The sequence below is a fragment of the Plasmodium gallinaceum genome, assembly GCF_900005855.1.
Source record: "Plasmodium gallinaceum strain 8A genome assembly, contig: PGAL8A_v1_76, whole genome shotgun sequence".
Lineage (NCBI taxonomy): Eukaryota > Apicomplexa > Aconoidasida > Haemosporida > Plasmodiidae > Plasmodium > Plasmodium gallinaceum.
The window spans coordinates 2893856-2909338 of record NW_021628238.1 but is presented as its reverse complement, the minus strand read 5'-3'; the positions used below and the strand labels follow the sequence as shown (position 1 = coordinate 2909338).

The 15483-nt window shown below is 18.3% G+C and overlaps 1 protein-coding gene across 1 annotated transcript, besides 5 other annotated features; it reads right to left on the bottom strand.

Moving 5' to 3' along the window:
- Positions 1–417: 417 nt before the first annotated feature.
- Positions 418–1098: a repeat region.
- A 623-nt stretch (positions 1099–1721) lies between these two features.
- Positions 1722–2471: a repeat region.
- A 620-nt stretch (positions 2472–3091) lies between these two features.
- Positions 3092–4267: a repeat region.
- Positions 4268–6893: 2626 nt separating this feature from the next.
- Positions 6894–7304: a repeat region.
- Positions 7305–8030: 726 nt separating this feature from the next.
- Positions 8031–8448: a repeat region.
- Positions 8449–9305: 857 nt separating this feature from the next.
- PGAL8A_00264000 (Plasmodium exported protein, unknown function) lies at positions 9306–10127 on the bottom strand (the record flags this gene model as incomplete). Its single annotated transcript, XM_028671390.1, has 2 exons — positions 9306–9812; positions 9936–10127. The coding sequence occupies 2 exons, from the start codon at positions 10125–10127 to the stop codon at positions 9306–9308; spliced, it is 699 nt and encodes a 232-aa protein (XP_028528047.1).
- Positions 10128–15483: the final 5356 nt, after the last annotated feature.

Sequence of the window (15483 nt, the reverse complement as noted above, 5' to 3'; positions counted from 1 at the left end):
TCTCACATATATTACACGTACAAATAAAATTTGTTACATTTTATATTTGTCTTTATTACATTTAAAAAAATTATCAATAATTTTATTCATTAATCATACTCCATCATCCAAATAAAGTAATGAAACTACCTTATTTTCCGTTCCTTAACTTGTTTTATAATATAAAGTCTTCTTTGTATATATTTATTTACTTTATTATTTTTGTCATTTTTCAAATTTTAATATGGAACGTTATTCTTCCAAAAATATCGAAATAACTTTTAGGTTTCAATTCATGTATAAGAATGTTCTTCTTCTTATTCTTCTCAGTAACTTATATTAAATTCATCAAGTTTTATATGTCTCATTTTTCCTATTACCTAATGACGTGATCTTATTAAGTGCAATTTGAACTTCTTTACCTCTATAGTACATAGGTGGTTAATAAAAAGCTTTATTAACCTTTTCGGAAAAATAAAAGGACTAGTTATATGAATAATACGTAGTTGGTCATGCACATGAAAAAAAAAAAAAAAAAAAAAAATGATCAATTTTTTTTGTTTGCATTTTTATAAAAAAAAAGATCGTCAGAAAAAAAAAAAATCAATTGGAAAAGGATTTGTTATCAACAAGAATGAGATATTAAAAAAGAAAAAAAAAAAGGTTTTTTTTTTTTACAAAATATAATTAATGATTTTTTTTAATTTGTAAGAGAAATTTATATACATATAATAATAAAATTTTCACGTAATTAATATTTATATCATTAATTTGTATTTTCACTAATTGTTTATGTTTGTTAATTCAACAGCAATATATTTAAATTGCTGAACATAACTCATAACAAAGAAACAAGTAATATACATTTAATTAATAATCAATATTCAATAAGGATTTAAATTTTTAATAAAAATAAGGAATTTTATTAAAGTAAATAAATGCCTATTGAAATCAAAGAATACTGAATGAAGTAGATTACATAGTTAAAGATCATTCGTTCAAAGCATTTAAAATATATATAAATAAATCAAAAATCGTAGAGACAACTCTACATTCTCTTTATTAATTTGTTTTTTCAGTCCTCTAGCAAAGTCACCGAATACCCAATTAATAAAACAATAGGTAATGTTTTTACTTTTCAGTTTTCAATCTTAGTTACTTCATGTATGGTTTATTAATAGTCTCATCAATGACTTAGTCAGTATTGAACAAGAAAATTAATAAAAAACATGTAAAAAAACTCCACTTATTCTATTAATAAAAAAAACAATTTATAACATTATTTATATTTGATAAATGATACTAAACATTAACTCTATTAGTTATTTGTTATTTAAATTTATTTCACATTTTTCTACAAACGTATTATTTCATGTTACATATTTAAGTTTTCACAAAAGGTATTCATATATTATCTTTATGCTCAAAATAAAAATAAAAACTATTTTTTTTTTTAAGGTTATTTCACAAATAAAAATAAAAAAAAATTATTCTTTATTTATGCATTAAATTTTTTTTTCTTATGTACAAACAAAAAAAAATATAATATTTTTTTTTTCTCACGATACATATTTTTAATATACACAAAATTCTTTCTTTTTTTTTTTTGTGCTTTTAGTGTAAACCTTTAGATGTACATATTTTTCCCACATATTATGCACATACGCATAAAAATATATACTTAATATATTTATTTAAAAATCATTTAAAATATGTTCATAATACAATTCACAGACCAATATGGAAAAGAGCCATAATGCTTATATTGAGTATTTCAAATGTAATTCTTTACTTTATTTCTTTCGTATAATAACATTTCATATGAAATAACACTACAAACATTAATATCTTTATTACTGATTTTGTTCTTAATCTATTTAAATCTTATGTGCTTGTTTTTATCTATAATTTAAATGTATCATTCTCATCTATGAAGCGTTTTTAACTAATAATTTCGAAAAAATCGAATAGATCAATCGATTCTAAGCATAGAAAAATATGATGTTTTTCATATATATCTATGAGATACATCATTATAAATTAATACATTTCTAACTATCTCTTCGAAAAGTATATCTTTTTTTTATATATTTTTTATGTATATAATCAAAACTTTTATTAGAATTTTCATTAATACCATTTTCTTTAGTACAATGAAATAAATATTGTACAATTTGACCTGCAATTCCTTAGTAACATATTTGTGAAATTCTTTTTTCATAAAAATGAGACTATAATATGTTAGATACTTCTTAGGAATCCAAATATAGAGATTTCAGATATTTTCCATTATTTAAATATCATTATTTACAGTAGGTGATCTTTTAATAATGCTAAACATGAAGCACAAGTAATTATCTCTCTCTACTTGTATATAATATTCTTATCCTTTTCATGACATATTTCAAACGATATTTAAGGAAATAATAACAAATAAATTATACTTTTACAAAATTTGATTCTTACTATGTTTAAATTTTCTACTATTGCATGATTAATTGCCCATTCAATTACTTTGTTAGTATCAAACAAACAAATTAATAAAGAGCATGAAGAACAAACTCCACTTAATATAATTAAAATTTCAATTTAAAATCTTTATTATTTATTAATAAATATGAAATATTACTTATTAGTTAATTATTTTTTTTTTTTTAATCCAATTTTCGCAGAACTCCAAATATAATTAACTTAATATTATATTTTAACTAAAAAAAAAGTATATACTCTATAATAATATGCACGTCATCTCCCACCACAAAAAAAAAAAAATTAATAAAAAATTATATTTTTTTTTAAGATTACTTTTTTTTTTATATTTTTTCCTTAATTTATATACTTTTTAAGTAGCTATTTTAGTTTACCATTTATGATTTCATTTATACGCGTAATTAATAATGCTCAAAATAAAATCTTTTTGTTCTATTTATTCATCTAAATATTGTAAAAAGAGGTATGTAATGTTATTTGTAGACCCCTACTTGTCAAACTAGACATTTATTAAGGTATTCTTCAATATCACAATTAATGTTAGGCCTCCAAAAGTGTGGTTGAACTTTTTTTGAAGTTTTATTAATTCTGCAATATTTTCTAACATAATAGATTAATTTGAAAATTTTAATACTTTCCTATAGTTTATTTAAATAGAACGTTATCTTGTTATGAATATAGTCCACTTGAATTATTGATCTAATGATTCAGCTAACCAAGAAATTGTGAATTTCTTCAATATAATCAAATTCTAAATTAAATTTTTAGGGTCTTAATTCCCATCTATGCAATTTTCCAATATTAAGAGAATCTATTCCTATGATACCTTCACAATATGTTTTCATTAATATTTCGTATATTTTAATATATTAATAAAATTATTTGTAATTTACAGATATTTATAACTCTTTTTCTATTGTGCCTTATTTTCGTTGAATGTTCTTTAATTTATTTGATCTATAGTAAATAAATCTTGTCTGATGAATGTAATAATTTATTTGAGTTAACACAGCCATTGTATTATAATATGATATGTCAGTATAGATGACATAAAGTTTTATATGTTCAGAAAACGAAAATAATTTATTTCAATCATCTTTTCTTTTATTTATCCAAATACTTAGGAATGTTCTTCGTTCTATATTATCTGCTTTTTCTTAGTAAACAGTGGTACTTTAAAACTATATTCTTAAAAGTTCTTAATATAATTTTTACAACAATTATCAACTCCTAAAATGATCTTAATTATTTCTTAGATTTAGGATAATCATCCTCAATATTTGTTCTTACTTTGTATCAGAATACCCTAACTCCTTTGTTATATATTAATTGTTCTAAGCATGTCACAGATGTTTTAAATTGTTTATGTTTCTTTTAAATTATTCCTAGATTAATATTAATAATTAATATATATACTTTTCTTAATTATTTAAAATGTTTAATTATTGTTTTTATAAGAATTATAAAACCATCAATATACTAAACTACTAAATATTTCTTAATTAACTCTATAAAAATATATTCCATTATTCTTTGAAATTATTTAGGACTAGTTTTTAATCAGAATTAAAATGCATAAAATACAAAATTTCTATACTAATGTATTATAAATATGGTATATTGTTTATTACTTTCTTCTTAAAGAATATGCCAAGATCCATTTTTAAAATCTATATTAGAAAACCATTTAGAACAATAAAATATTTCAAGTATATTTTATATATTATAAAAAATACATTTCATCTAACACACCTTTATTAAAAAAATGGTCTATAAATGATATTATTGACTTATTTTCAATGATACTCAAGTAAATATAATAAATACATTTTTATGTATTCATGTTAAGTATCCGTAAAAATTATATGAATCTAAATGAGTTTACTAAAGGTATATAAAAATAAAAAAAAAATAGAATATATATGAAAAAAAAATAATAATTTTTTTTACTTTTTTTTGGAGAAAGTGATGTGTAATAATTTTTTTTATAAGAGAAAGTTAAAAAAAGTTATGTTAAATATTGCATTTATATATTATTATGTAAATTAACTTAAATAGCAAATAACTAATAAAATTATTACTTAATATTAACAAGAAAAAAATAATTTATACGATAAACTATTTTGTTTTAAATAAAATAAGTAGAATTTCTTCATCAACTTTTTTTTTAATCTGCCTATTCAATACTAGCAGAATCATTAATTATGAAATTAATAAATAAAATAACTATAGTTTACAGTTACTCGCTGCTGACCGTCCTTTTTCCAAAAAAATGCAATTGAACAAATTCTTTTTGTATTATTAACTTTAATTATGACACCTTATTTTATCACTTTATCAATTTTATTGTGCAACATATATAAAAATTCATTGCATAAAAGTCTTGGATTATATCTATATTGCATTTCTTGAGCCTCAATAAGTGCTTTATATTTACTTTTTATTTTTATCATTTTATTATTCCTAACTAATGAACCAGATTTCAATTTTTTCATAATTTATTCTTGTTTTTCTTAGAAGTTAACCCATTTCTATCAATAAAATTTTAAATAATTACTTGATTGGGTAGTTCTGTCTTTTTCTTTTTCCTATTATATTTTCATAATATATATGTGATTTTCACTATTTTTCATGCTAACTTGTCTCAAATGATTCATGACAACACCTCTAATTAATAAAAGTGGTTTTTCTATATTTAACAAGGCAATTTTTTTTCCTAATTTAAATGAAAATATCATACTAATCACAATCTTCTTATGCATTTTTGCTTGTCCTCCATTAATTATGTCACACATTCTAACCTATGATATATCTAAATAAAGTTATATAATTTCCAGAAGTAGATGATATAGAATATAGTTCTTTCTTTTATCTAATAAAAGATGTACCTTCATTTCAATAATTTCAACTATTTTCTTAAAGTTCGAATTAAATCCTCTGACAATTTCAACATTTTTTGCCTTATTAAATGAATATTCATTTTTATCACTTCTATATTTTATTCAATTTTTGATTTTTATTATTACAATTCTATTTTACAATCATTTTTAAGTCTATCCCTTTTTCTTATTATATCATTATCACATTCTTTTGATTTTTTAATATGATATTTCTTTTTTTCTTTTTCCTTTTTCTTTTCAAAGTATGCTTTCTATCCTTCAATATATTTTTGAAATGTCTAATTTTTATGTATTAGTTTCATTTTTAATCCATTTAAAAATAATGTTGTACTTTCCTTAATTTATTTTTCATTTTATCTCATCCTTTCTATATCATAAAATATAATTTCTTCATACTGAAATCAAATGATCTATCATATTACAGTTATCATATCTTTTTTTAGTATGCATGCAATATATTTTTAAATGTCTCTTCTTATCACAACAACATCACTTATTAAATTACCCAAAATTAGTGTCCTCTATTCCTATGTTAATATTTTTCTTCATAAATTATGCCCTCAAACATGTAGATATATTATTGCTGACATGCAATATTTCAAATGCTTTCATAGATCTCATTTCTTCATGAAATATTTTAAGATTTTTCTTTAGGAATTAGTTTTTGTTAGTGTGATGGATGCATTTGCAAAAAACATTTCCATAGGTCTAATCAAGATCAACCATTTAATTATTTTAAATATAAAGAACTTTTAGCGTATACCTTGTAATCATCAACAAAGAAGTTTGTAGATTTCATATGTTTCTCAACTATCTAGTAATTAAGAGTTTACAAAGTAATCTATTGTCCTATAAATAATATTACAGACCTCTCTTGTATAATATTTAAATTAATAAATAGAATTAAAGAATTTTATTTCATGCATGATAAATCGCGGAGACAATGAGAAATCATAAACGCGTACACTAAAATATTTATTCAAAAATGTGTAAAATAAAAAAAAAAAATAAATAAATAATAACCTTTTTTTTTCTGTATGTATCTATAATTAAAAAAGAATTAAAATTTTTTTTTTTTTTGGAGGATGATGTGCGAATTACTATGAAGTGAATATTTTTCAAGTTAAAATATAATATTAAGGAAATTATATTTTGGAATTTCGTTTAAATTAACTTAAAAATTAACTGTATGTACTATTTGATGTTATTTAATGAAAATATATATTTTAATTAAATTAGAATTAACTAGAGTTTACTCTACATGATCTTTATTAATTTATTTGTTTGATACTAACAAATTTGTTGAATAGTCAACTAATAAATTAGTATGCGGGGAAAGTGCACATATCTAAATTAGTATATTATTAATATATACTCAAAAAATATTTACAATAAAAAAAAAAAAAAAACTTCCGATAAAGTAAGAAAATTAAACAAAAAATAGATGTAATATATTATTTTTATTTTTGTATACTTACAATTATAAAAAAAAAAATAATATTTTTTTTTTGGGGGTTATGGTACTGTTTTATTAACTATCTGTTCAATGACTTTGTTAGAGTACTAAACAAACATTTGAATAAAGAGCATATAGAGTTACCTCTACTAATTTAATAAATTTATGTATAATTTTAAATTCTATTAAACAAGTAAACTATATTTACATAGTATATATCGTTAAGCATTCTTTATTTTCAAGAGGCATTTATTTATTTTAATAAAAATAAAGATTTCTATTAAAAATTTAAATTCTCATTGAATGTCGATTTTTTTAACGAAATATATTTTTACTTATTATGTTATGAATAACATTTAGCAACTCAAATCCATTTATTCCAAGTTAACAAACATTATGAAATACAAATTAAATTGTAAAAACATTACAAACATGAAAACTTTATTATTATATATAGAAAAATTTCTATTAAAAATTCAAAAGAAAAATTTATTACGAAAGAAAACTCTTTATTCAATAAACTACTTAAATTTTTCAACTATTTTTTTCGACTATCTTCTTCCAAAAAAAATAAAAATATTTTTTTATGTATATCTGTTATAAAGAGAAAGTAAAAAAAAACTAACATAATTTTTTTTTTTTTTTATTTATCTAGCTCTTGTATGGTTAACTATATACTTTCAATAAATTTAGTTATTTTCATTCTCAAAAAAAGTTAACAATTCCTTTTTTTATCAAGGCATTGACTTAAAGAAGAAATTTTAATGTAAAGAAAAAATATGTTGATAGCTCCAATTTTTTTTATTTTTCTTAAAAAAAAAATAATTTTTTTTTTTTTGAAGGAGAGCGTACTATTTTTTTTTTTTTTTTGTTAAAGATTAAAAATGTAATGCTAAGTAAGATAATTATAGAGTATTATATAAATTATTCTATAAAATATATAATGGAATTAACATTTAATATCAATTAATAAAAATAAATAATTGATGTAATAATTTTGTCTTAAATATAACAAATAGAGTTTTTTGCACATGCTTCTTATTATTTTTTTTTTTCAATACTAGAAAAGTCATTGAATATACAATTAATAAAACAAATATTTATGAATATCCTTTTTCCATTCAAAACTTTTTTTTAGTTAATAATGCAATTAGTTAAGTTGTTTATTATGAAATGATCTTTGTATAATTTCCATAATTATCATTTTGGTTTATTAATTATCTGCTCAATAACTTTGCTGCAGTAATGAACAAAATAATAAAAAGCATGTAGAGTTTCCTTTACCAATTTAATGGATTTAAGTATAATTTTAACGCTATAAACCAGTATAATGTGTTATATATGGTCTTTATCAATGAGCATTTATTATTTTTAAGACACATTTATATACTTTAATAAAAATATCTATTTTTATTAAAAATTTAAATTTTCATTAAATATTGATTTTAATTGCATATTTTTAATATATAATGTAATGTATAATGTTTAGGAATTCAAATTCATTGTTCTCAAATTAACAAACATATATAATTAACAAAATGCAAATTAAATTATATAGACACTACAAAGTGTAAAAATTTTATATTTAAAAAAGAAAATTTTCCTTAAAAATTTAAATAAAATTTACTACAAAGAAAATTTTTTCCCTAACAATTATTCTCAAAAATTCCCAACAACATAAAAAAAAAATATTTTTTTTTTAATATTTTTAATTTACAAAAATAAAAATGAAAAAAATTATTAGAATTCTTTTTTTTTTTTACCTATTTAGTTCTTGTATAGATCACTATATATTTTTTTCAAATAGTTATTAATTTTTTATCCTCAAAAAGGCTCATAATTCCTTTTATTAACCAGGTAACTATAATGAAATACAAACATAGAATCATAATTATAATGATTAATAAAAAACATTATATACCTTTTTGGAATGACAATTAATAGTCGTATGAAAAATATAAAATTTTATATACATATTAGCTATTTAAAAAATAAAAAAGAATTATTTTATTTTGTAGTTTTGTTAAATTTTTTTTATATTATTATTATTTTGTTAATTATATTGTGTCTTATGGTATGGAAATTAACTTCAATTAAATAATTTTGAACAAATTAAAATAAATTCAAGGATTTAAAAAGAAAAACAAAATGATTTTGTTTTTATTTTGTTTTTTAATTCTTGTTTGTTTTAACATAGGACAGACAATTTACATTTAAACTTTGTTAACATAAATAAGCTTTCTACTTAAACATACTTTTTTAATAAATAAAAACAAAAGAGGCAATTCTACATATTCTTTATTAATTTGTTTATTCATCATTCTATAAAATTACTGAATGGGAAATTAATAAATCACATAATAAGTAAAATTAAAAGGGTTACATAAAAAAATAGGAATAAAAATAAAATAAAATTCAAATGTTAATACATCGGTGTTAATGTAAAAGACAATACATGAATTAAAATAACAGTACTTGATTTATTTTACTTCTTCTGAAGCATTCTCAAGTTCTTTAGTTTTTCTTAAATTCTCTTCACAATCCCCAAGAAATTTTTTCCATAGATTCGAATGAATTATCTTAAATTCTCTGAATGACCTCTTTTTCATCTCAAGAAAATTATTAAACCTTTCGAGGGAGCATCTTCCCCCTTTATTTTTTTCATAATCACAGTTATCTCGATCATACTTACTTTTAACTTTATCTGTAATTTCTTCAATCCATTTACCCCACCATTCATTCTTGCATTCTTCCTTTACATTATTCATTGAACAAAATAAAATCCATTCTACAAGAAATTCTGAATTCATAAAAAAAACCTGAATTCTCCAATTCTCTATACAATTCTCCCAAATTTTATTAAAATTTTCATTTTGTTGAATCTCTTTAAAATATGTTTCATTCTTTTTTTTTTCTACTAATGTTCTCATATGGTATTTACTATATTGATATGCTAAAGTTATTTTATCACCAGATTCACATATATACTATATTTAAATTCAAAAAATTAATTCGCATAAAAATATTTTGAAATTAATAAGTTTATATAGTATAAAAATAATTTTATAAAATTAAAAAAAATATATATTTAAATATAGAGTTAAACTTACTTCTAAAAAAGTGTATAAAAGAGAAATAAATAGAACTTTAAAAAGCTTATAAAGAAAGAGCTTTGAGTAATTTTTCTTATATTCTTTTTTTTGAATTCCATAAAAATGTAAAGCACACAATTTTAAATATGCTTTTTTAGAAGTCCATTTAGCCTTGAATAAGTCATTTTTTTGTGTATTATGGAATTCCATATTTTTAATTGCAAAATAACTTTTTTCTAAAGCAATTATTAATTTATTTTTAAGAAATATTCATTTAGTTAATTTTAAATATGAAAATTTTTCATAATTTAAAAATAAAAAAAATATATTAAAATTATATGGAAATATTAGTATAACACCATCCAAAACAAATATGCATACATAAAAAAATTTTATTCAAAATTTAATTAGAAACATAAATAAAAAGCACATATTAATAAGGAAAAAATACAGCTGTGAAATTTAAATATTAAATAACAGATTTTTTTCTATATCGACAAAAAAAAATTTATTATATATGAAACTGTATTTCTTTAGTCGATATTGAATATTTTGATATAAATGCACATTTTTATTTAAATATTTATTATTTTTGTTTTATTGCATATTAATTTTTCTTAAAGGTTTTTAAAATATTAAATTTTTTATATAGTATTTTTAACAATATATCATGGATTACTAATTTTATATTATGAAATATTTGGAAAGAATTATTTTTAAAATTCAAATTTTATAATTATATAAAAAAGTTAATATTATTCCAATTTTTTTTTTTTTTACTTTTGTTTCTGCTCTATATTTCTGGTCAAATAGATCAATTAATGATCTATAAATTTTTTTTTCTTTTGCATTATCTTATTAAACTTGTTCTAATTTATCCTCTATTTTAAGTATAATTTTTCTATTTTTCTATAGCAAAATAAAACTGTATAATAAAATGCATAAATGAAAAATAACCATAAAAAGCTATAAAGAAAAAAAAAAAAATCATTTATTTTTTGTATTTAAATATTAATCTATTAAAAAAAAAAAAAAGAATTATAAATTTTCTTAAACAGATGACTACTATGTAATTTTACAAAACAAATTTAGATACAAAATTCTGATTAAAAATTAACATTTTTCGAAAAAACAAGAAGGTTTGTAATAAAAAAAGAATATAAAAAAATAAATTATATGATATAAAAAATGAAAAAAAGGAAAACTTTTATTAAAGAATATTTTTTAAAAAAAAAATTAAAATAAAATAAAACAAGAAATTCTTGAGTATCAATAACAATAATAGTTATTAAACATTATATTTATTTAATGGTATTTATAATAACAATAAAAGTGTAATCATTGCATATGCTAAAATATCTAATTTAAAACAAATGTAGTTAATAAATAATTAATTACATTAAGGATACAAAAACAATAACAAAGTAATTTTCAATAATAAAAAAAAATAAAAGCTAATTTATAAGCGTTTAATTACTTCTATATAAATAATCCCTTATATACTATTGTATGCACTATAAGAAAAAGAAAATTAATAATAATAAAAACGAATGCAAAAATAATATTATATTTTGTGCTTTAGCTATGATGTTAATAATAATAATGAATGTAATAATTGTTCTATAAAACTTAATTCAATATAATTAAATGATGAGTTATTAAAATTAGTATAAGTGCAATTAATTTTTAGTATTAAGGGAATATGAAATTAAAATGAAAACTATATATAGTGAAGTTTTTCCATATAAGAAATAGCATTTAATAATAACGAGAGTAAAAATAATTTTTTTTATAATCTAAATTGACATTGTGTTATATATAAATTTGTATATATATGTGATATTATGATTTAATCTTTTTTCATGAGATTACATGTAATTTTAATCTATCATATTAAAGAATAATAAAATTAGTTTAAAAATATAGTTTCTATTTGTAAAAAAAATATATCGTACATGAAATATAAAAAAAATTTATATATTTTTTTTTTCATTATTTTTATAATTATGGATTATAGTACAAATAATACACAACTTAGATAGGAATAGATATAATTGCTAGTAAGTAGAGATAGATATAATTTTTTCTTTAAATAATTGTTATTTATTTTTATATGAATTTTTTCTGTTTGATACTTTTAAACAACTAAAAACAATGAATATATTATTGTTCAGTAATATTTTAGAAATTAAATTATAAAGTAAATTATTATGTTGTGTTTTTTTTTTTTTTTTTTTATTTCATTAATATAACTTATATATTTTTTTACTCGAGATGTCTTTAAACTCATTTAATGATATATATATATATATATATTCATAATGGAGAAAATCATAAAAAAAAAGAGAAAATATTTCATTAATATTAAAAGAGGGTTATTATTTTAAAAAATCTTCGTTAAGCGTTTTATTTATTCTTGAAATTGCTCTTTATAATTATATATTATTATTAAATATTTTATTTTATTAATTATCCATTGCATGTTCTAATAATTTAGTAATTTTTATTGCATATATTTTTATAAAAAAATATTGTGCTAATTATAATTTATGTTTGTTAATTTCATATATCCATAAATATAATTTTAATTAAGAAATGTACACATTGAATTAACTTAAAAATTATTAGTAGATATTCAAATATTTAAGATAGTATAAATATAATTAAAAATTACTTAATTTACGTAAACATATAATTAAATTAAAAAGGAGATAAGTGTAACTTACATATTAAATATTTCAGTTATTATATATATATATTTTTTTTTTTTTTTTTGATTAATAATCATTACTCCATGAAAAATGTAGAACTTGTTATAACTGTTTAAACTCACGATATAGTTATTAGTTTAGTTGATGTTCTTTTTGCTTTTTATCCAAATTAATCAAGACTTATACAGTATAATTAAAAAATTTTTTTTATTTGAATTTATTTTATTTCTAATTAGAATAATTATTAAAATAATGTTATTAATGTAATTTATATTATTGTTAAATTAAATATAAGAAAGAAAATTTAAAATCTTATGGTTTAAAATATATTGTAAAAAATATTGATAAAAATAAATATAACAGAAATTTATTTTGTTTATAAATATGCAAGTATAAGAAAAAATAGCATAAAAAACCAACTTTTTTGTAGAAGGTGATATATCATTATGTTAATTACTTTAACTTTAAAATATTTTATTTTTATTTCTTTTTAAATATATGGAAGCATAAAATTATTACTGTACATAAAGAAAATAAAAAAAAAAAAAAAATTTGAAGGAGCATTAATATTTCTTTGTAATTTATATCTTTCTTATATATATCAAACAATGCAGATTAATACATTTATAAAAATTTTTTTTTACAATAATAACGACAAAAAAATTTAAGTTAATATAAACAGAAAAAAATAGAAATAATAATAAATAAAATGTAATTTAATGTAATACAATATGGTATAACAAAGGTTGATGTTATAAAATAAATGTTTGGTTATTTTATAGTTTGATAAAATAAATTAAGAGTATGTAATTAATTTTATTATACATGTATATAGGAATTATTTTAAATATAAATGCTATAAAATTCTATTTATATACTTTTATATTTATATAAATTTTTATAAGGATAAAAATCTCTTCATTCAATGTTAATGACAATTCATATTGTAATTATAATTACAATTAGACAATGATAACAATAAAATCATTGTTAAATGTATTGTTATTATAATAATATAATTTTTCAAATTGTAAATACAATATGTGATTATAAGAAAAACAGTATTTATAAATATACGTTAATAACGTTGATGATTAGATAAGAATTATAGAAAAATTATTTATTAGAATGTATTTTTATAAATATTATGATAAAAGATATTTAAATAATTTTAACTATTAAACTAAAAATTATTTATAATAGGGTAATAATAATTTTAAAATAATTTAATACATATATAATAAATGAATCTTAATTATAATAGCAGTAATAATGTTAATAAATAATTTAAGCTGATACTTAATATGTAATTCTAAAAATTACTGTAATATTATAACATATTATCATAAAAATAAAATAAATATACAATATATTATTATAATAAGTACATTGTGTATATTAGTTATACCATGAGATATATAGAGATTTTTTTTTCTCAATGATTATAGGACTAAGATTTTACAGCTTAGCTAAATTCTCAGATAAAATAAAGTAAAAATTCCTAGAATACATTAATTTGTTTTTATAGTAATAAAGTATAAAAGATAGATATAAAAAAAAATTAGTTAAATAGTTATTATCATTATAGAAGTTATGTATATATTTGTAAAATTACAATTACAAAATATAGAAATATTAGAAATTAAGTTGGTGTTTGTGGCATCTCATAACATAGATGATTATATTAATGAATATATACACATGTGTCTATATGTTGACGTGGAGTATATTTACTTTAATATAAGGTTTTATATAATAATTATATACAGAATATATATTTTTATTTTAGAGATGGCAAATAAAGTTATATAAATCACATTATTAAATGATAATAAAAGATATTATATAAAGTAGGTTTCTTTAAACAATCCTTAATTGGTGATTAAAAAATTATTTATTAACATTATCGAATTTATAAGATGAAATAATAATCAAAGAGTTAGGTATGAATGAAGATAATCTAAAATTGTGATTCAATAATAACCTTTTAAAAGCTCAGTGAAGTAGTGAATAGGAAAATTATTAGATGTCTATAGAGAAATCTCCACTAATTTTATTTCAGATAAAAATACTTATATTACGAACATAAAAGATAGGTTATATTTTCATTCTAAATTTAATATGTATGTCTTATGTAATTACATGATATATAATGAAATAGATGATTTCTTATAATATATATAATCCTTAAAATTTTTTTAAAGTAATTATTTTCATTACTCTGTATATATAATCATTTTTTAAGATTTACTTTTATAATTTAATAAAAACTCATCTCTATTTTTATTTTAAATTAACTCTTTAATATAAAAGCTTTTGATTATTCAAAATTATCATTATTTGTCCAATAAAGAAAATTATCGATCTTTTTAAATTTTTAAAAGGATAAAATAAAATATAGTTAAATTTACTTATATAAAGTATTTAGGAAAATGAATAAGATAAATATTTTAAAAAAAAATTTTTTTATTTTCACTAAATTTTTTTTTTTGTAGAACATGTGTTTTTTTACATATTAGACTAATAAATAGAAAAATTATTATAATTTTTTTGGGAATAAATGTTCAGTGATAAAAAGAGATGAAATTTTATCATTTATTATAGTTAACTTTTTTTTGAAGAAAATACATATATTATCTAATGTTTGTAGATACTATGTACTTACGTTTTAATAAGAATATATAAGAATATTTAATAAACTATATAAATATTATTACAAATTCTTAATATAAAAAATAGATAAAATATTTATTTAGTGAATCATTAATTAAAGTGTTTTAAATTTAATATAAGATATTCTGTCTATTTTATTTATCGCAATTATATAAGGGATATATAATTATCTATTATATATA